We start from the raw sequence: 23,069 nt of genomic DNA on the forward strand, positions 1-23,069 counted from the left end.
AAAAAAATGCGGAGGTGAAATTTCCCTGTTATGGGACTAATAAGGGTCTCTTAATCTTAACTTAATGCTGTTTAATAAAGATCTGACTAAAACACGGATATTTGAAGCATGTAGGCCATTCGAGTGACTTTCTTCAGTCTGTTCTACTACCGTTTTAGACTGAATCATATGGTAAGCACTTTAATTCATGGCTGTGATATTAATGATGAAGTTCTTTAGCCTTTTAACTGTCTTTTTGGTTGTTGGCTAGCTGACCAGCCTAGTTAGAGTTAAGAAAATAAGTTGTCAGCCCTTCAGTTTGAACAAAAACAGGGTTCTTCCTTCATCAGTAAACTATGTGGTCCATATGAGCAGTATTAGTGTCAAAGATTATTTCATTAACAGCACAAGAATATCTGTAGCATGGTACAGTAAACTATCCATTTTATAATGGTTGCTATAGTGCTATTATTATCTGAGCTGTTACTGTGAGAGTTTTATATCGGTTGTCATAGCATCATTGTTCTCTTGGTTGTCAGGCTAAATGGGTTGCTGTGGTCTTATTGTTCACTGTGTTGTCTTAGTGCTATGCTTCTCTGAGATGTTATGGTGTGAGTCTGTGGTAGCATTTTACTGTAGGGTTCAGTTCATGAGGCTACATAACACTTACATATGGTTGCCATGACAGTTGACACAACTCTGCATAACTGTTTATAAATGCTTATAACACTACGCAACATTTGCTCTAAAGGTTAAATTGGCCAGTTTTGATCAAATGGGTTATGATGGGTTATGCCAGTTACCTTGTGTAGATGTCATGTAGCATTATGAGCAGCACCCAGGAGTAAAGTGTTACAGAGCTTTAAATTGGATGTTATAATGCAATTATTGTCTAGGTTTTCACGGTGAGCATTTTATTTTGGTTATTTGGGTTGTATGTGTGCCCTGCGATGGAATGGGGACCTGTCCAGGGTGTATCCTGCTTTCCACCCAATGACCGCTGGGAGAGGCTCCGGCAAACCCTGCAACCCAGAAGGATAAGCAGCTTAGTAATTGTGTGTGTGTGTGTGTGTATGTGTTGTCCTTGTAGCTGTTGTTGTTTGCTTTGTAAAGGCGAGTGAAGACGACTGTCTAGGTTGTGAAAGTGCAATAAGGTTGTTATGGTGAGAGGATTATATGTGTTGTCAGTGCTTTTGTTCTCTGAGTTGTAGGTTATCATAGTATGATGTTGTCCAGGTTGTCATGGCAACAAAGCACTGTATGAGTTATCCCAATGCTGTTGTTCTTGTTATGGTGAAAGCACTGTTATGGTTATACTGGTTTTGGGGTTGTAATGGTGAGAGAATTGTATGAGACAAAAGTCATGTCATAGTGAGAGCACTGTATGGGCTTTCATAGTGCTACTGCTATCTGTGCTGTCATGCAAGAGCGCTGTATGTGTACACATTATGCTGTTGTTATCTGACTTGTAATAGTGTTATTGTTTATTGGGTTGTCATGGTGAGACAGTGGTATTGATTATCAAAGTGCTTTTGTTTTCTGTGTTTCCATGGTGACACAAGTGTACATAGAGGTTGTTAGACAGGTAGATCTGTTATAGTTGCTGTCATAGTATTTTATACTCTGGGTTGTAACGATGAGAGTATTGATTGTTGTAATGCTATTGTTCTCAGGGTTGCCATGGAAACAGCACAGCATTATGAGTTATTATAGTGCCATTCGGGGATGCCATGGTGAAAGTCCTCTGTGAGTTGTTACAATACCATTGTTCTGAATTGCCATAGTGGTGGTTGTCATGGCAACAGCTCTCTATAGGTTGTTATAGTGCTATTATTCTCTGGGTTGTCATGCCTATGTAAGATTGCCATTGTTACGTCATTTTCGGGGTTTTAATGGTGAAAGAACTGTACGTGCTGTATAGCTTGTAAACTTGGAATTACACAAAGAGGAAACTGATTGTGTTGTCATGGTGAGGCCATTCTAGGGGTTGTCATAGTGCTATTGTTCTCAGGGTTGTCATGGTGCTCTTTCTAAAGAATGGAGTGTGAACTCCAGATGGTCTTCCACACTGTTTTCCAGCCATGCCACAGAGCAACCCTCATCATCCTCACCCTCCTCCCAGTGTGTGTGCATGATAGAGCCAAACGAAAAACAGGTCACACACACCCACACATACAGTCCGCATACTATAGCCACACGAAACAAGTAGCTACGCACACTCGAGAGACAAATGGACCATGAAACACAGGTACATTCATGAACAATGAGGAACCATGGAGATGCTGTTATACTAACAGACTGTGGGTTTTATACCTCTGGCATAGAATTGGTCTAAACCATAAAACAGCTTCTGTGTAAAGAGAGAGCATAGAGAAGTGTACTTTATCACGCTACGAATACAGAGACAGCTACGGAGAACAAAAGCGAGAATAACAACAGGCCGAATGTGTGCCACTCTTTTTCATTCTCCTCTCTTTGGCTTTAAGTGAAGAGTCTGGTCATTCAAAAGCAGCCTGGCAGAAATTATGGCTTGTGGTTCCCAGAGTGTTCCCAATGTGTTCTCTAAATTTAGATTGCTCATTCCTTCTCTCTCACTGACAGACACATATCCACAAATGCAAATACATTACCAACAGTACATCATAGATTTAGGGGACTGAAAGTGGGTAGAGCAGCCTAAAACAATACTCAAGTGAAAATACCAATACTTTCGTAAAATAATAACAAACGTTAAAGTGGCCTACTGTCCCTGAAAACAACTTGAGTAGAAGTACAAACATAGCAACTCGAAAACTGCTTAAGTACTGAGTAACTAGATGCATAGATGCATCGTGTAGCTCCTTCATTTATCAGCACAGGAATCAAAGTTTTCTAGATCTTTTGGTCTAAAATAAAATACCAATCCTCCAAAGTCAGAGACGAGGCCAATTACAAAGCATTAAAGATTCTGTCACCATGAAATTAAACATGAAAAAGTAATTACTAACTTAATAGTAATGGTGACAATGTATCTGAGTAAATGAAATACTCAAGATAAATCAAATCCATCAGTATTTTACTTAAGTGCATGGGTCGTTCTACAGAAACGTCCACTTTTCTGGTTCTCCATAGGAGTCACTGGTGTTACTCATCGTCATTGGTGTGACACACAATAAAGGCGACACCAGTGACATTTTTAATGAAAAACGCATTTTAAAAAACGGCTGCTGCAGAGCATCAAACCACATGTTGTCAATCATGGAACACCCACTGAAATGTGTAATTTAATCCATTTGTGTTCTATTTTTTCACAGTGACCTAAGAATAAAGTCGGTCACACCAGTGACGTCAGCTATGAGCTGAATGAGAAAACCTCTGATACCCGAAAGACACAGTGGACTCTCCATGTGCTTTTCTTCATAGATCCTCAGAAAACAGGTCAAAGGAAGCCAAATGATGCCATCAGTGTGACTTTTATTTCAAAATAAGAGATTTTTTGTCACACAGTAACACCAGTGACACGACATCTGGGAACAACAACTTCCATTATATGTTTTATAATATTTATTTGCCATTTGTTTTCTTTATGTTGTTTAATTTATAGATTCCATAGCCAAGGTGCTTGGAAATCTAGATGATTTAAAAACGAATATTGCTAAATTGATGACTCAAGAAGGTGTAATTGTTTAAATAAATTATTATTTCATTTGAAAATGTGAAGAAATGATAACCCTGACATGGTTTTTTAACTGTAATATATCTGTAAACACTAGGGACGCAAAAATGGACATTTCTGTAGAATGACCCATATGCACTTGAGTTAATGAAACTGTTACTACTTACCTCTGGAGCAGACTGGTGATGATGAGGAGGAGAGGTAGTGGGGTGTTTAGATTTGGGGATGTAGCTTCTCCCTGAAGATGATAATGAGGATGATGATGACGATGATGCGTATGTGGGCCACTGAGAGCAGCCCCCTGCAGACACTCATTAAACTGCTTGCATCATCACAGACCAGAAAATAACTAACCCTAGAGACACCTACTGTCCTCCATAGAAAATCTGCTATCAGCTCTCTCGTCTGAGAAAGGCAAGAAGATGCTTCAGATACGAATCTGGTGTTTCGTTCCAGATGGTTATAGAAAAGTACAAGAGTGACTCACAACCTTTAGATGGACACCAGATAATATGACTGTCAATCAATCATCACTTTTGCAAATTTCTGAGATCGATTCTTGTAGTGAACAAAAAAAGAACTGAAGCAAGTGGCCGCCACAATGTTATTATAGCTATTTTGTACAAACACCCAGCGCCATCCTAAGTGCTGTCCTATTACTTTATTAGTTAAAGTGAAGAGTGTTAGGTGAGCTCTCGGAGGGGTGAGCATACGAGCGAACACCAGTGTCCACTTTAGTCAAGTCAAAGTCAAAGTTTATTTATATTGCGCTTTTTACAACAGGTGTTATCACAAAGCAGCTTTACAGAAAAATCCGGGTCTGAGCCTCCCTGAGCGTCACCAATGGCGACAGTGGCAAGGAGAAACTCCCTAAGAGCGAGAGGAAGAAACCTTGGACTCAAAGAACCAAGACTCATAAGGGGAGCCCGTCCTCCTCTGGCCGACCCCAGACAGCAAATAGCATTAGTATGAAATATTAGAATACAAAAAACAGGTGGAGCAATGGTTAATTAGATAGTTTGAGTTTATGCAGCAGCAGCATCAGGAGGGTCAGTTCATGAAGGTAAGGTTTGCACAGCGTTGTACAGCGTGTAGCAGCAGAATTTGCCCAGAAATCATTGAGACCTGATGCATTTCCCTTTTAAATCCCAAAATAATGGTAGACAAAGTGAGGGCAAGTTAAAAAAGAAATGAATTAGGGCTCAAGATCATGACCTGAGTCAAAAGACCAAGACCTCCACAGGCCTTAAGAGTGAGTCTGGACTCAGGTATTACAACACTACAAACAACCATGGATGGTCAATAGTTGCTAGGATAAAAACTATATAAGTATGCCTTGAGCTGCAATATACATTTAATATTATAGAATAGCTGACCACAGTTTTCTACCTGTGGATGTAATTTGACCCATGTGCAGGTTCGCACAGACACTGCTGATGAGTTTTGTTCAGTCACCAGATGTTCTCTGACACAGATGGAGTCTGGTCCACACCTCATCCATAAATAATGACTGAACAGAGGGAGAGACAGAGAGAACGAAGGAGAGGAGGTTTGGACATGAATGAAACCAGAGACCAGATTCACTGTGGAATCAGACACCAGATTCGAATGAATTGATTTTGGGCTCTAATGGAAGAAAGCCTCCGAGTGGATGTGAGAGTCATTGCAAAAGACATGACCGCTGTGAGAGCCATGCAGGTCAACAGGTGAGAGTAGCACTAGAAACACACAATAGAAAGATCTGTACAGTCCTTTCATTCACCTATAGGTGCACTGAACTACTTCTCAATAGAAGCTCTCTCTCTCTCTCTCTCTCTCTCTCTCTCTCTCTCGCCACCCCCCCCCCCCCCCCCCCCCCTCTCTCCCTCTCTCTTTCTACTCTGGCTACAAGGGGGACATAATAATAGAGGTCCACTTTGTTTGAACTGCACAAAACAAAACAACTGCATATAAGCCTATTTAATCAAATAAGGTAATTGGTAATGGTCAAATCTAAAGCCTAGACACCCCATTAATGTTCTGCACAGCAACAGTTTAATCAAATAAATTTCCTTGTAGCTTTCCATTGTGTGGCCTGGAAAGTAAGGGGATGAAGTCCTTTGCGAGGAACTGCCCATAAAAACCTCTCGAGGTCAGTAATAATGACCATGACCATTAAAGGAAAAAAAACCCACATTCTTTCAAAAGCTCTGCATAATTGAAGTGTTGAGATTAATGTGTGGATTGAAATGATGTGTTGCAGAGAAACTGCAGTATAATAGTACTGATAGGAACCAGGTGTAACGTTGGGGAGCGATGATGACGTGGACGCCTTTGCAAAGAGAAGTGAAATTTATTAAGGGCAAATCCAGAATCCGGATCTAGACAGTCCAGGGTCATAGAGCCAACACCGAGAGAATGAGGGACAGACATGACGAAAATTAACACAGGAAAAACACACAACGGAGGCCAGAAGAACGACACTAAACAATTCAATACAAAGACCAAACAAAGACCAGTAGCCTAACAGGAGAAAACACAGGGCTTAAATACAAGGAAACAATGAGGGTTAACAAGACACAAGTGGTTAACACAAGTTACAATCAGGGGCAGGGTCTGGAAACAAGGGGGCAGGACCAGGAAGAAACAAAACAAGGAATCACATGGACAAGGCCAAAACAAAACAAAAGCACGTCTTTTTTCTGTAGAAATTCTTTTTTTGTTGAGTACTTTTTTGGCCCACAGTCTCTCTTTGGACTAAAAACATCATCTTAACTCTGCTGAAGAAAACAGCCCAGGCCAGCATGCACTCCGTGCTAGTCTGAACAGGTCTATGCTGGTCTGATGCTGGTCTGGTGCCAGCGTGATCATGATGGTTGACCAGTATACCAGCATCCAAAACACACCATACATTAGCTTTGCTGTTGACCAGCCACGTTGGTTGCTGTTCTTTTCTAGCAGGGAAATCTACTAATGTCAAACAGCACTTCAGGCATCAGGCACCTCTAACTATTTCATCAAATAGCTTTATGTAACGCAGCTTTCAGAGGCCTAAAATTCTTTGGATGTTGGTTCCCATCACCACCACTGACTTCACATCAAACCACTATGACTGACTTAATTTACAGCTTAGTCATTTAGTAAAGTTGGTGGAAGAGTTAGTCTTTCAGTTTAGGCCATAAATATCACAACGAAAACTCCCCAACTCATAAAACACTCTCATCAATATAAGGTCAAGTATTGACCATGGATCTAAATGCACTTAAATCATACAAGAATAACACACACACACACACACACACACACACACACACACACAGAAAGAGAGAGCTGCTGGCTCATTGCATGGGCGCACACAGCAACTCAAAGCACTAATGATGCCTGTTCCTTGGAGATAGACACTCATTCTCACATCCGCATCCACACACACACCACACACTCACCCCACGCGCGGCTCATGTCTGCACATGGCGGAGCAGCGGGAGAGTATTCGGAGTGTAATGGAAAAATGTCACTGAGGAGAGGAGCTCAGGAGAAATCAGCAAAACCTAATCCCCACCATCCACCATCTGCCAATCAACCAAACCTCACACCTCACACACACACACTACACGCATACTCCCCACAGGCGCATGCTTCATAAGCACCTGTGAACACATAACCACACACACCACACAGTTCCGGCACACTCCTCACACACACTTCCCAAGACACTTGTGGCTGACCTCAGATGTTCACACCTACAGGAGGTAAGCGCTGAGGGTTTGGCGACCTCTGCTGGACCATCAGCACACTGCACTGACACAATGGCAGGCTGAGCTGATGAGCATTTTACACCTAAATAGAGAATCTGCTGACTGTGACGTTTTTCTTGCTTTTGTTAAAGGAACTGGAGCATTTTAAAAAATGTGGTTGGGATAGTGTAGTGGGTAACACCTCTGTCTTCTACACTGTAGACTGGGGTTCAATCTCCCACCTGAGTCAGCACCCTACACTATACCAATAAGAGTCCTTGGGCAAGACTCCTAACACCACCTTCGCCTACTTGTGTAAAAATGATCAAATTGTAAGTCGCTCTGGATAAGAGCGTCAGCCAAATGCCATTAATGTAATGTAATGTAAAAATGACCATGTTTCAAGGCTCCTGATTGGTGTAGCTGCCCAATCATACAGGCTTACCCTGTAAGCGGTAGATCATGTGTATGATCCTTGGTGATGCCACAGCCATCTGTGGCCAGCAGTTCATTTCAGGTAAAAGACATGTCATTCAAGACAGTATATATATATATGATTTCATTTAAATGTAGAAGATCTCTCTTTTGTGGACAGTTATTATTCATGTGTGGTTAGGGAACTGGCCCTGTGACCAGAAGGTTGCCGGTTCGATCCCCTCGGCTGACAGTCCATGACTGAGGTATCCTTGAGCAAGACACCTAACCCCCAATTGCTCACCGGGTGCCATGGATAGGGCTGCCCGCTGCTCCGGGCAAGTGTGCTCACTGCCCCCTAGTGTGTGTGTTCACTAGTGTGTATGTGGTGTTTCACTTCACAGATGGATTAAATGCGGAGTTGAAATTTCCCTGTTTGTGGGATGAAAAAGTATCACTTAATCTTGCTCCTGTATTTATGCAAGACTGTTTAGGATGGATATGCAAAACTTTACTGGGAAGAATTTAGACATGATGAGCTACACTTAGCAATGCCTGTATGTCTTCTGTTCTTTCATTTATCATTAATTCATTCATCATCATTAACTGCTTAGTCCAGATAGGGTCGTAGCAGTTGGGAGAGCAGAGAATCCCATACGACCCTGTCCCCCACAACTTCCTCCAGCGCATTCCCAGGGAACCCCAGCCACCAACTTGGAGATATAATCCCTCCAGCGGGTCCTAGGATGAATCCGGGGTCATCTTCTGTTCTTGACTGTGTCATCTGTACCTTTTGTTAGTTCTTGCTAAATCAAGCCAACAGGAGCGTAACTATCTTACCTCACAACAATTTGTTTCCAATAGGCTTTCCTATGGAACCTGTTAGTGAAATTTGTGAATTTTGCACGTTTTCCCTGACTTCTTGCATTTCTGCACATATTACTTATTTAACAATATTGGCTTCTAGAATTACTGTATCAACTAAATACTGTGTACATTGCAGTTCTGGTTGCTTCCACAGTGACTGCCATGCTCATATATGTTAGGTTATCTGCTAATCTGCTAATACGTCATAGTATGTTACGTCCTCCTTCGCAGCGCTCCACACACTCTCAGCGCCGTGTGCTGCCTGTGCTGCCTGTGCTCTGTTTTGTATTTACTGTAGGTTTTTCCTTTTTATTCATTTCACTGTTTTGTCTGCGCTGTGTTAATTCTATTGTATTGCACTTGTGTTCCTGTTTAGGTCCTGGAGGAGCATTGTTTCATTCCACTGTGTATTTGCTTGTAACTGAAATGGTTGGATAGTGTGGTGGTTAACACCTCTGCCTTCTACGCTGTAGACTGGGGTTCAATCCCCGACCAGGGCAAACACCCTAACCTATACCAATAAGAGTCCTTGGGCAAGACTCCTAACACCGCCTTGGTCTACCTATGTAAAATGATCAAATTGTAAGTTGCTCTGGACAAGAGCGTCAGCCAAATGCCATGAAATGACAATAAAGCCTCTTGAACTTGAAATCTCAAATTTCACCATGATTAGATTTGATTATTTTGGCATGATTATACATACTGAATACACAGCTGTGACTGGAGGAGGGATTTACACAGTGGAATATAGACAATAAGATATAGTCAGTAAAAAAGTTGTGTGCAAAAGTTTGGGCACCCCCGTTAAAATGACAAGGTTTGTTGATTTCCAAAGCGAAAATGACTTCGAACATCCTAGAACACACTTCTGTACGTTCTAATGCACAATGAAGAGTTTTGTGTTTATTTATCTGTTTTTCTTGGGGGAAAAAATTAAAATAAAATGTGGCCACATTTTACATTTTATGTTCTATTTTTTCCTAATACATTGTAAAAAAAAAATTAAGTAGAAATTGTGCACCAAAATTTGGACGTGTTATCATTATCAATCTCACTATTTGGGTGGTGGATCAATCTCAGCACTGCAGTAACACTGATGTGGTGGTGGTGTGTTGCGCTGGTCTGAGTGGATCAGACACAGCAGTGCTGCTGGAGTTTTTCAACACCTCAATGTCGCTGCTGGACTGACAATAGTCCACCAACTAAAAATATCCAGCCAACAGCGTCCTGTGGGCAGCATCCTGTGACCACTGATGAAGGACTAGAGGATGACCAACACAAACTGTGCAGCAGCAGATTCAGATTCAGATTCCTTTATTGATCCCAGAGGGAAATTGCAGTTGTTACAGTGCAGCCATTTATGTAAAAGAATAAACACTTTAATAATTTAAAACAAGATAAAGATAAATTTGCAAAATATACACAAGATTTAAGTACTTATGAATATAGTAAAGTGGCGGTGAATGTGAACATCTGGTATAAAGCAGTTAAATTATTTAAATTATTTAAATTAGTGTCCTTCTGAGTTATTGCACACACATTGTTATTATTACCCCTATGAACAGTTTGGTATTGAGTTTTGTGAATCACACACTGAGGGAGGAGTTATAGAGTTTGATGGCCACAGGTAAGAATGAGCTCTGTGGTCATTTCGGTAGAATGACTCTTGCACTGAATGAGCTCCTGTGTCTCATCACCGTGTCGTAGAGTGGGTGGGAGCCATTGTCCATAATGGCCTTCAGCTTAGACAGCGTCCTCCTCTCCGACACGGCCGTCAGCAAGTCCAGCTCCACACCCACAACATCACCGGCCTTGCGGATCAGTTTGCTGAGGCTGTTGGCGTCTGCTACCCTCAGCCTGCTTCCCCAGCATGCAACAGCATAGAGGATAGCACTTGCCACCACAGACTCATAGAAGATCCTGAGCATAGTCCGGCAGATGTTGAAGGACCTCAGGCGCCTCAGAAAATAGAGACGACTTTGGCCCTTCCTGTAGAGGGCGTCAGTGTTCTTGGCCCAGTCCAGTTTATTGCCAATATATACACCCAGTTATTTGTAACCATCCACAGTGTCCACACTGACCCCCCTGATGGACACAGGGGTCACCGATGCCTTGTCCCTCCTCAGGTCCACCACCAGTTCCTTTGCCTTGTCACATTGAGCTGCAGGTGGTTCCGCTCGCACCATGCGACAAAGTCCTTCACCGTCACCCTGTCTTCATCCTCTTCACCCTTGCTGATACATCCAACTATTGCAGAGTCATCAGAAAACCTCTGAAGGTGGCAAGTCTCTGTGCAGTAGCTGAAGGTGTAGAGGGTGAAGAGGAAGGGAGAGAGGACAGTTCCTTGAGGAACTCCAGTGTTGCAGACCACTCTGTCCGACACACAGTGCTGCAGGCGTACATACTGTGGTCTGTCAGTCAAGTAGTCGACAATCCAGGACACAAGGGGGGCATCTACCTGCATCACTGTGAGCTTATCACCCAGAAGAGCGGGCCCAGATGGTGTTAAATGCGCTGGATAAGTCAAAAAACATGACCCTCACAGAGCTGGCTGGCTTATCCAGGTGAGCATAAACTCGGTTGAGCAGGTAGATGATGGCGTCTTCAACTCCCAGGCAGGCCGATAGGCAAACTGGAGGGGATCTAGAAAAGGCTGGACTATGGTTTGGAGCTGATCCAAGATGAGCCTCTCCATGATCTTCATGACATGGGACGTCAATGCCACTGGCCTGTAGTCCTTGGCGTCACTGAGTCGTGGTGTCTTTGGAACAGGAACAATGCAGGATGTCTTCCACATCATGGGGACCCTCTGGAGACTCAGGCTCATGTTGAAGAGATGTTGAAGTACTCCACAAAGTTGGGCGGCACACGCTTTAAGCACCCTGGGTGGAACCCCATCAGGGCCTGCAGCCTTGTTTGTGTGGAGTCTCTTCAGTTGTCTTCTCACCTGGTCAACAGTGAGACTTACTGTAGAGGTGATGGGTGGGGGAGGGATGGAGGTGTGAGATGGGCTGTCACAGGAGGGGAGCAGGCTATCAGGAGGGGGAGGGGGGGTGAGTGGAATAGATGAGCTATCATCTCTGACTTTACATCTACAAGATGGACCGACAAGGTAGGAGTGTCTAATAGAGTGGACAGTGAGTGGAGACAGTGTTTAAAAACTCCAGCAGCACTGCTGTGTCTGATCCACTCATACCAGCACAGCACACACTGTAATTGTAGAACTACAAAGTGCACCTATATAATAAGTGGAGCTGATAAAGTGGTCATCACATTATGCCTGATTGATGTATAACGTTAGATTTTATTTACAGTATCCACAACCCACTGCGCTTAATTTGCCGTATCAGTCGTTCCTGGCCCTGACTCAGGGTAGGTCTGAACTGTATATTCTGGTATTTTCCCTGCTCTAACACACCTGATCCAACTAACCAGCTAATTAACAGCTATATATTACTATATAAAGCTACTGATGAGCTTCACAGCCCATGTTCCTTTATATACACTCCCAATCTGGAGAAAATGAAGGTAGGTAGATCAGCCTTTTAGTGAGGTTGCCTTAAGGGCAAATTCAAAGGTAGAAATGTAGCGAGTAGATCAAAAACTAATCACCTTCCACCCCATCCGCCTTTATTCAATGAACAGGGTTGCTGAGACTGCAGACTTGAAGCGAAATGGCAACGTCTGCTGCGATAGTCTGCTGTGGTATCTCCTTCGCACACACACGGATTGACCCGATTGATTCCCTCGTCTGTTACGGGATCAGGAATGTGTGTGTGTGTTTGTTTTTGTCCTTTGTCCAGACATAGCAGAAGAAAACAAAGAAAAACTGGACTAAAGGTCAAGATCAACCCTTTTTTTAAACTAAAAGAGCAAAATAATGTATTTATGGTTAGATTTGGGTTAAAGTTTGAAAACGTTCTACCACATTTAGGTACTTACAGACAAGTACAACATCATTAGAGGACAATTCCAAATCCAGACTGATGGGGCAGCTGATTTATTAGTAAACTAATAACCCCTTTCGCTTCCCTCTCATGACGCTGACAGGACTTTGGCTTTATTAGCACACGAAGCCTGTCAGACAGCCAGATGGGTTTATCACTGCAGGGCTGGTTGACTTTCACTGTGAGTTAATTAACACTTAGCCGCAGCTTAAGGTTTTTAATAAGCACAAAAGTGCTCACACTTGATATGACCGTCTTTGTTATGGCTATTTAAAGTCATTAGGCACATTGGATTAAAGTGTTTTGTCTTCTTCAATTGAAAAACATGGCTGTATTTAAAGAAGCATCTTTTTTCCCCCTTTTATCTTCAGTTTTACCCATTAAAAATCTGAAACGTTTGAGAGTCTGTCTTGTTTATGGACTTAGAATATATGGCTCAGGCTCTATAGCAGGAATTCAGAGAACATTAAAACCTATTTACAGTTTGTGAGGAAGGTCATTCCACCAGTGAGGAGGAAAATGGTAAATCTTGCCTAATGAGCATGCTTCTATCTAGAGGTTGAAGACCTAAGCTGGCAAAGCACAGTTATGAACCCAGGTACAGGGATAGTGTGGAGCTTAGCCCTTTGAAGCCTGGAATGTGGGAACTAATGCTTTGTAACCGTTTCCTGCTATGAATCAGATGACCAGCAGCATCCTGAGTGCTTTATAAAAGGGGCATATGAAGGAAGACCATCAAACAGGCAACGGCAGGAATCAAGATGAAATGCAAATAGCTGTTTGTGAGAAATGCATGGTAAAAAAAGGAATTGGTCATGAAGATCCAGTGCTAAGGAGTTCTTTTGCAGGTAATTAAATCAATATTCAGTTTTAGGTGATGGGTCTCCATGCAGCAAAAGATCTGGAAGGTAGATGGAAGAAAACAGAAGTATGGCTTCCTTGTGTCATCAGCATAGTAATAATGCAAAACAAATTCCCTCACTGACTGAAGTGATTTTGAATACAGGGAGAACATAAGTTGGCCAATAACAGACCCCTGGGGAACTCCAGTGCTGAGGCTGTTTACAGAGTCAAAGGCAGCCAAAGAGAATGCAGACCAAGAGCATGTTCCCCTGGCTAAACGCAGGGTGATTTCAATGGAGGATATCCAGGCTTGTATCTGAATTGTATCAGGCTTGGTTGGAGTCAAGGAAGTTGTTTCTTTAAAAATGGTAAAATAGTTTTGCTTCTATAGATCAAAATCCAAAAGCCCTTGAAATGTACGGCTGGTGCATATTCATGACTGTATGATGACAACGAACCACACAAAGTTTTCAAGTTTCTGACCTGAGAAGACAAAGCTTTGTCTTTTTCCAATATCTTGGAAAGTTTTAAGTCTCATAATTAGTACAAAATCTTTGCAAATTTGCAGTGGCATCTCTGGCACAGAAAGCTTGGTGGGGCTCAATAAACTGTAGAGGCAGCAACGACTCCTTAATGAAACTGCACACAAACCTGATTAAACACAAACACACTTCATCAGTGAAATCACAAGTGAACGTAATGAACTGGTGCAGGAGTTGGTGGAGGTGAAGACTGGAATATGAGTGATATGATAACGACATTAGATCTCACAAAACCTGGTCGACCACTATGATCTGCAAATACACATCCAAAGCAACATGTCAGAGCATGGAAACAGGCAAGGAAAGCAAGCAAGGAAAGCCATACTTCTGTTTTCTTCCATCTACCTTCCAGATCTTTTGCTGCATGGAGACCCATCACCTAAAGAGTGTTTTTAGCTACACTCACAGTTAGCCATGCTTTTCTCTTGAACCTCTCTGGACTGAAGGAGAAATTTTTATTACATTTTTGACTCAACTCATTATGCTGCCTTGCTATTGTGAGTTTCTACTACAAATGATAAGGAACAATGGCCAGCTGCTTAGCAACGCCCACACCGTAAACAACGTTTACTTAATGTCTGGATGTATGTAAAGGTATTGTGTTTTATTGGCTGCTCTCAGCTTGGGGCCAGCATAATTGTGCCCCACAGCTAGTAATTGAAAGTATGTTGAACATGCATAGAGTGTTTTTTAACTGCTCACTTGGTCAGACGAGCGCTGATTGGCCCCACGCTCACCAAACGAAGACTACTAGGAGAAATATGTAGCCTACTGACATTTACACAACAGGTTAAGAAAGATATTTGAAATGTATTGGACAGCCATACCATTGAAATATGTAATAAATGCCCAACAATGTTAGTTACGAAAAAAAAAAAATTAGTGGTATATTACACAGCTTTGAGTTACACAGTACGTGTGTTTGTGTTTCTGAATGAATTGTGCATGCACTAGTGAATATGTGTGTGTGTGTGTGTGTGTGTGTGTGCGTGTGCGTGTGTGTGTGTGTGTGTGTGCCTGGATAACGGTACCTTTCAGGCCATTAAAATGTTTGCTTACATTATTCATTAACTTTCGGTTACAAATCTGTAACTTTCCTCACCCACTGGGCATGATGTGTCAGGTGACAGTCTTATGTCATTTAGCCTTTTGGGGCTGATATTTATGGTATTTGGCTGACGCTCTTATCCAGAGCGACTTACAGTTTGATTGTTTTACACAGGTAGGCCAAGGTAGTGTTAGGAGTCTTGCCCAAGGACTCTTATTGGTAGTGTAGGGTGCTTACCCAGGCATGGGATTGAACCCCAGTCTACAGTGTAGAAGGCAAAGGTGTTACACACTACACTACACTAATGGTTGATATGAAGAAGATCCTCCAGAGACAGTAAAAAGGACCACCATGTCTCCAGCCTTCCACTTGCTACCTATTTGGCCACAGGTTTTAAAGGGGAATTCCACCGTGTGTTTTAAAATTTCTACATAATAAAGTCATTCAGTGTGCTTTGCACTGAAATGGTGATAGAAAGCAGATGTCTGAACTGTTTTATGGCTCCTAAAGCTCCCTCACAGAAAGGGTATTATATGGCTTTCATCACCACCACTGTAAAGAATTCAGAGCAAATGAGCTTTACATCTCAATGAATGAACTACACAGAATTTTTTAATTTTCCTGGCAAATTCATCTCCATAACAGGGAAAGGCAGCATGAGGCCAATAACAAAGTCTAATAGCCATCTGACCTCCACATACAGCAGAAGGTCACTGCTCTTCGCAGCTCCCCGTGAAGAGTTTAGAGTCCCAGCAAGTTTATATGAACAAATATTAACAAAGGTTTACCTTTTAAACCTGCTGTCGTCTTTAGTTTATCAAAGCAAGGACTGCTGCTGCTCTTTTGTGTTGGTCAAATTTGTTGGTCGAATGCCTTCAGCTACAGGAACCGTCTGAGTTGATTTCTCCCTGTTTTATGGCAATCTTTTACTTTGTAATTGCATTGCACTGCAACATGCAGCCACTGAGAGTGCAGGCAAGGTGTGAACTCTGATAGAGCAGTTTAATTAGAAACAGGACAAGGCAGCTTCACACAGACTGACACTGAATTGAAGGTGTCAAGTTCAGCCTGGTTGCCTCTTTAACCTTCACATGTTGGCTAATGGCGTATAAAGAGTACCTGTATTCTACAGTTACGGCTTGTAATATAAGGAAAGAAGGCTGTAGGACTATAACTGTTCTTTGCAACAGCCATACTAAAATCGTGTCTATTTTTTTTTTTCTGCCGGATATGAGTTTAAGTCTCCTGTTGTCTCTATATCTGTGTGTTTGGAGTGGAAACAGTCTGAAATAGGGCAGCCCAGCACAACCCATTTTGCATTCATCTCCCCTTCCACTATGAAGAGAATGGACAAGGGAGGAGTTCCTAAGAAAACCTGCCTCACAGGTGGATGCTTTTCAATGTAGTTTTTTCACCCCCTCTCTTTGTTCTTATTAACCAGTCTCAATATCAATTGTGTTGGGATTCAGGGAACATAAGCAAGGACAATAGAGAAACCAAGGGCATTTTGAAATTCATCAGGGGAGGTGAAAGCCCTCCGGTTTCGCATTACAAAGCGACTGTGTAGATATAATCGGGGAAACACCTGAGACAGGACAGGAGCTGAGAAGTAAGTGCGTATTCTCTTTACGATTTATTAAGCACTATAGTTAGCTTGTATTTCTGATTTTAAAGACGATGATGCATGAGCGGACAGCCTTGTTAATTTCTAACATTGCATAATTGATGATTAACAGCAAAAGAAAGAAAGAAACATAAGTGTTTTGGGTCTTAAGGATTTTATCAGGCTCCTATTGCCTTGTTATTCTTCACATCAATCACTCTATCCAAAGTTTGGCTAAGGGTTTAAACCTAACACAGTGTGTAGGTGTTTTATTCGCAGTTTAATAAAATCCACAAGACCAATGATACCAATACACTAAAGCTATGTTTGCACTAGGGCTTGAGTTCTCTGCAATATCTTTTTGCTCATTGAAATGATCACTTGGTTTCATCAGGTGAAATTAGCTTTGGAAACAAGATAAAGAGAAAACCAAGCGAGCCTAAAACCCATTTGGGGTGGGTTTTATTCATGGTAGCTGTTTTATGTGAAAGCATAGATGTGAAATCTAAGCCTGTGTTTTTTGTCATGCCAATTTGTGTCAGTGTAAAAGTGATTTCACAAGCACTACAGTTGTGACTTTATTTTTATCATTGCAGAAAGCTTTTGTCTCATTGCTACTGGGCTGAGACTTCATTGAACCTTGCGTGTATATTAGCTCTCCAAGATGAGTGGAGCTCTCCGGCGGCGCCTCGTGTCCAAGGATGGGCACAGCAATGTGCGGATTGACAACGTGGAGGGCATGGTGAAGCTCTACTTGCACGACATTTGGACAACAGTGGTGGACATGAAGTGGCGATACAAGCTCACCCTCTTTGTTTCTACCTTCTTGGGCACCTGGTTCATTTTCGGAGTCCTATTCTACCTCATTGCCATGAGCAATGGAGATTTGGGGCAGGCACCTGAGTCCAACCACACGCCTTGTGTGATGAATGTGGCGACTCTGACCGGGGCGTACCTTTTCTCCCTGGAGTCTCAGACCACCATTGGTTACGGCTTCCGCCACATCTCCGAGGAATGCCCTCTTGCCATCTTTACTCTGGTGGTACAGTTGGTCTTCACAGGTCTTGCTGAAATCTTTGTGACCGCTGCCTTCTTGGCCAAGCTGGCCCGGCCCAAGAAGCGGGCAGAGACCATCCTGTTCAGCCAATCGGCAGTTGTCTGCAGGCACCAGGGAAAGCTATGCTTGATGGTGCGGGTGGCCAATATGAGGAAGAGCCTTCTGATCCAGTGCCAGTTGTCTGGGAATCTCTTCTCTCCTTATGTAACCGAGGAAGGAGAGAAGATCCTACTTCACCAAGAGTCTGTGGACTTTCAGCTGGACTCCAGCCAGGAGTGTCCTTTCCTCCTTCTGCCACTTACGTTCTACCATATGCTGGACGAGAGTAGCCCTCTGGTCAACTTAACAGCTGAGAGCCTGAAGACCAGAGACTTTGAGCTGGTGGTAACCCTCAATGCAACCATGGAGTCCACCGCCTCCACCTGCCAGAGCCGCACTTCCTACCTTCCTCAGGAAGTTCGCTGGGGTTACGAGTTTATACCCCTGCTGTTTAGCGCACCTGGGGGTGGGTACATTACAGACTTTGACTACTTCGATAAGATCCAGGAGAGCAGTGACTCCTCACTGCTTCAGAAGTCAGTGACAGAAAAGCTCCAGCTGGAGGAAGAGTACAGGAAAGAGTGAAATGATGGAGGAAGCATGGGTAAAATGGACACGGTCAAGCATTGCCAAGTGGAGGTTTAAAGAAAATTCACAGAAAACAATCTGAACTGAGCTAATTCTAGTTTGATATTTCTAAATTCTGCTCCTTGGGACCGACTCTTCATGAGGTCACCCATTCCTAGCCCGAACACACCTGATCCAGCTCAGGAAAGGCTTTTATAATCAGTTACTTAGTTAGATTAAGTTTTAAGTCTGGGAATAGTTGAACATGCAGGACAGGATTCCATAACACTGGTTTGGAACCACCACCTGAGAATTCTAAACCAGGAGATTTTTATCTATTTGACTGAACGAATAGACCGGATCTGTGTCCAGTAGTGCGTAGGGGACAGTAGGGCACAAACTAACACTGGGTAAAATGTAACATGGATATTTTATGCAGTTTCCAGTAGAACATACTTCTGCTTATGTTATTTTACTCCCTTAGAATAATCATCTGCCAATTTTGACAGTGACCACAGAATTCATATCAATATTATTTGCTGTATACAACAAAGTTTTGAAGCACGTAAACGACTCACAGTGAGAGCTAACCAGGATAAAGAAAAGCCTCCACATGGCGGAGTTAGTTTTAACATAATATTACAACTAAGCCACCCCAAAGTTAGCAATGAGAGAAGTCCATACCCACTTAAATTTACACACTTCATGCTTTGGAAATTTTTGTGCACAGGTTAATTAAAAACACACTACAGATGTCATGTAAATGAAAATATATTTATATTTGCTTATTCATACTTACATTTGCTGTTCTACTGGTCAAAATCAAAAATAAATTCACGTTCGCCTCTTTTTACTGACCGTATTTATTTTTATGTCCTTACTTTGAATATTTTATATACTTGGTAACACTTCCCATGACTCTTGTATGCATAATGCATTATAAATGCATTTATTAGGCATTACATAGCATACAGAATATCTGATAAAACTGGACATGAGCTTATATAATTGCTCTTAAGTACATGCACTGCACCTTATAAAGCTAAAGTACTGTATATGACTTCCTAACATCAGGTCACATAATGCAGTGTAATATCTGTTCATAAGAACATGTTATAAAGCTTTTTGCCAGGTCATTACAGGCTTTGTTTTTTAAATGCTTTTTAAAAAGAAATTGAATTTCAGCACATGATACCTTTTTGAACCTTATAGGAGCTCCTTACATGTTTTAGGTGTGTATTAAACTGGTTATAAAAGACAGTCAGCTTAGTAATTTGTGTAGGACATAGTTTGCAACAAGGCAGCTGCAGTTTACTGTTGTTATCTACTGGATAACAAGGTCTAGCACCTGTAACCAGCTCGCCTATCATTACAATTTTCAATTAGCCAAAAAAAACTCTATCAAGTGCACGATACAAATAAAAGCTATGCTTAAAATAAATCACTTATTTTTATAAATATCTGTGCTTGTTCTCTCACTCCAAACAGTATCTTCTCCCAAGTCCCAGAAGTGACTATACCCAATAAATGTTTACCTGGATATACACCTGGCTTTGTTGTGATGCATAAAATATACCTTGTTTTAGTGTGTTATAGAGCATTTAAAAACATTCATGTTTACAGTGTTCTTATGAACAGATATTATAGCACGTTATGAAACCTGACATTAAAATATATTACATATGCCATATACCACACTTGACATCTATAAAGCACTATGAATAGAGGATTCATAGCAAGTGTTATCAGCTATTTTGATATGTTTATGTATTTAGGTTAGACAGCTCACCTGGTTCAAACAACACATAACTATGTATTAAATCGTTTGTGTTTTCCATCGATTATCAAATGTTTTAGGGACTATTACAACCATCTCCTCTGTCTCTTAGAGCGGACCTCACCCATGAGGAAAGTTTTAACGTTTGCGCTTTGCTTTTGGCTGGAAGTGCTGGAAACACTTGTATCAGAGATACAGGTGCAGGTTGTACACCTTTATTATCCCCCTTTATTACCACATTAATCTGGAAAGTATGAAGTATAAATAAAAAGTGTGCAAACCAAACACTGGACACTGTTAAATCTCACACTTAAACCTGAGGCGGTGTGTTAACTTTGAGGAATGATAAATATTTACGTTGCAAACAAAAGGCAAGTGCTTTGCAGAACGCATGCCATCAGATGTTTAACGGTTGTACAGGTCATCGCCGATATAGGTGTGTAGGTTTTCAGTGATGACCTACCAAACTCAGGATGGTGCCTCAGATGTCAGGGCCATAGAATAATAAAGGCTAACTGATCAACCGCTTCTGCGGTGATACAGTGTGTGTCTACTTACACAGACGACCATTAAAAAATTTGGATATGCTGTTCAAAACTTTGGAATCAGTGTTTTCAATAATGGATAAATCAGTTTGGTTGCAGGCAAGAATACAAAATGATGTCACACGAGTCCTGTGTAACTTCACAGGCTTCATATAACTAGGACACTGCTAGAAATAAAGGTACATTTTGGTACAAAACATTTTAATTGTACTTAAAAGGTACAACAGAGGCTTTAAGGTCCAATAAGGAAAAGAATGTATTTGTACCTTTTTTTTCATAACCTAATGTTCTAAAACAGGGTGATTTAATTAAAGCCTGGAGACGAGACGGGATGTGTGGAATCAATATAACTTCAATGTATTACGGTACAATTATGCTCCCTGACTAAAGGTACTGATTCATACCCTTGAGGGTTATTTCTGAGAGTGTAGGACACTTGGAAACTGTAAATGAAGAGCTAGAGATGTTAGATGCATCCAGAATGATGGAGAAACACTGTAAAATTACTGAGAAACCTGCACACAGTTAGAAGTAAATCAATATAATTCAAAGGTTATTCATAAATAGTTACAGTTCAGTGTTCATCCCTTGTGTCTCTACTTTTTTTTCAGAAATCTTGAAATACTCCATACAACATTTAAGAATGTGTTTTGGTGAACAGTCTGTAATATCCACATTTTATATGTTTTTTTTTAATACAAAATACATTTAAAATGAACAGTTAATCTTTCAAATGAATGGTAGTGTAAATGACTACTATAATGAGGCTGTAGCGATTACCAAACTGTACTAATATAAGTACTGTTATTTTTTGAGTGTCTAAGTGTAGTAGGCCAAAGGATGATATGGTTATTTATATTTAAGCAATAGAACAGGAGAGGGAGTGAGTTATTGCAAAATAACATCACGGCTGTGATTTGGTCACCGTAGATCATCACAGCCGTGATGTTATTCGCGATAACTCACTCCTCCAGTGTTCTGTCGCTTTAATACAACAGTTAAATAAATACAGTAAGAAATGAATAAACTGGCCGTGAACGCGGCGTTTAATATGTTTTAATGTTCAGTTCCTTCCTCCTAATTATAGCTCCTTAACGAGCAGCTTGTTGCTATGTCAGATTATGAGCTCCGCCCACTCTCTGCACAGTCTGCTGTAAGCCCCGCCTTTTGAAATACAGACTGAGCCATACAACTGACCCAATATCAGGTTCAGCTCAGTTTGGTCAGTTTTTCCAGATCAGTATTAATGTTGTTTTGTTCCAGCTGGTCTGTAAAGCTTCTTACAGCCCGTTTAGATTGGCGAATGGTGTTGGGTTCATTTCTGGCTGATTCCAGGTTGTTCAGCTGTTCTTCTGTCACAGCTGCCGACTGAAAAGCTGCTCAGTGGTGACGACAGTTTGAGTCTCATCTTCAGAGTCGGACCAAAACGGCTGTCGGTCAAATGTGATCTTAATATCGTCCGTTTTCTGTTTGTGGCAAAAAGTAAAAACATTCAAATGGCTTGAGCGTCTCCTACAGCTGTCAGAGTCGTTGCTGAGTAACGGCGCCTCAGCGGAGTGATACAGTGTTTGTGAAAAATCCCATGTTATGGCGAAATATCAGCGCAGTTAGAACGCCTCTCAACCAATCAGCTTGCGTGGCCGGAACTAACTGTTGTATATTGTACAAGTTAGAACTCACTGAATTTACTCTATAGAATTCTAAAATAAGCAGTTTATTAGTAAATTTTGTGTATATTTGAAATATTTTACATGCATAGTGCTGTGGAAATCTTTGTTACCTGTTACACACATTTTACATATTACATATTTGTGTAATATTAACATTCATAGGATAAGTGATTTTAATATCTACTTTTACTGATTAATATTTTACTGAGATCTGTTGAGGGATTTAAACAGGTCTATGTGACGCCTGGGAGTGTCAAGTTGAAGTGTGAAAATCAAACCTGTTAACTAGTTTACAACATCTCAACCACTTTTTTTCTGAAAACACATAATTCTGTTGCTTTTTAATGTTTAGGTTTGCATTTATTCTGATGTCATGTAGTGGCAAAGACTCTTTTAGCTTAAGCACATAAGACTTTTACACAGCACTACATACATTACATGGCCATATCCTATTTGTCGTGTATCCTCTGCCTGTTCTGAACTGACCTTATGTTTCTGGCTTTGTTGTGACAACATATGGGCACGCTCTGAGCACGCTCGGTCTGTCGGTCGGACACAGAGAAAGAGAGTGTTGTGTGTGTTGTGGCAACAGAACGCCAGGCATCAGCAATGCGACATCCCACACGGAGAGAAAAGCAGTTTGCTTTGAAAATAGTTTATTAAATTGACTCAGTAGAAAATCATATAATTTATGAAAGTATATGTTTTCTTCGTTTTGTCAGCAATCTCAGAGCATCAGCCCAGGTGCTCAGCAGACAGAGATTTTACAGAGTGTTCCTTTTCAACCTGTAAGTCCTGCTATC

General features: G+C 41.5%; 1 protein-coding gene across 2 annotated transcripts; it reads left to right on the plus strand.

Moving 5' to 3' along the window:
• Positions 1-16,101: 16,101 nt before the first annotated feature.
• Positions 16,102-19,127, plus strand: kcnj15 (potassium inwardly rectifying channel subfamily J member 15). 2 transcript variants are annotated; one of them, XM_017691386.2, is made up of 3 exons: positions 16,105-16,394; positions 16,478-16,617; positions 17,208-19,127. In XM_017691386.2, exon 3 carries the CDS (start codon positions 17,276-17,278, stop codon positions 18,290-18,292), a length of 1,017 nt encoding a protein of 338 aa, XP_017546875.2. In that variant the 5' UTR covers positions 16,105-16,394; positions 16,478-16,617; positions 17,208-17,275; the 3' UTR covers positions 18,293-19,127. The 2 variants fall into 2 exon arrangements, with proteins under 2 accessions (XP_017546876.2, XP_017546875.2); XM_017691387.2 differs by having other exon boundaries at positions 16,102-16,621.
• The last annotated feature ends 3,942 nt before the right edge of the window (positions 19,128-23,069 follow it).

This window comes from Pygocentrus nattereri, chromosome 18 (genome assembly GCF_015220715.1).
Source record: "Pygocentrus nattereri isolate fPygNat1 chromosome 18, fPygNat1.pri, whole genome shotgun sequence".
Classification (NCBI taxonomy): Eukaryota; Metazoa; Chordata; class Actinopteri; order Characiformes; family Serrasalmidae; genus Pygocentrus; species Pygocentrus nattereri.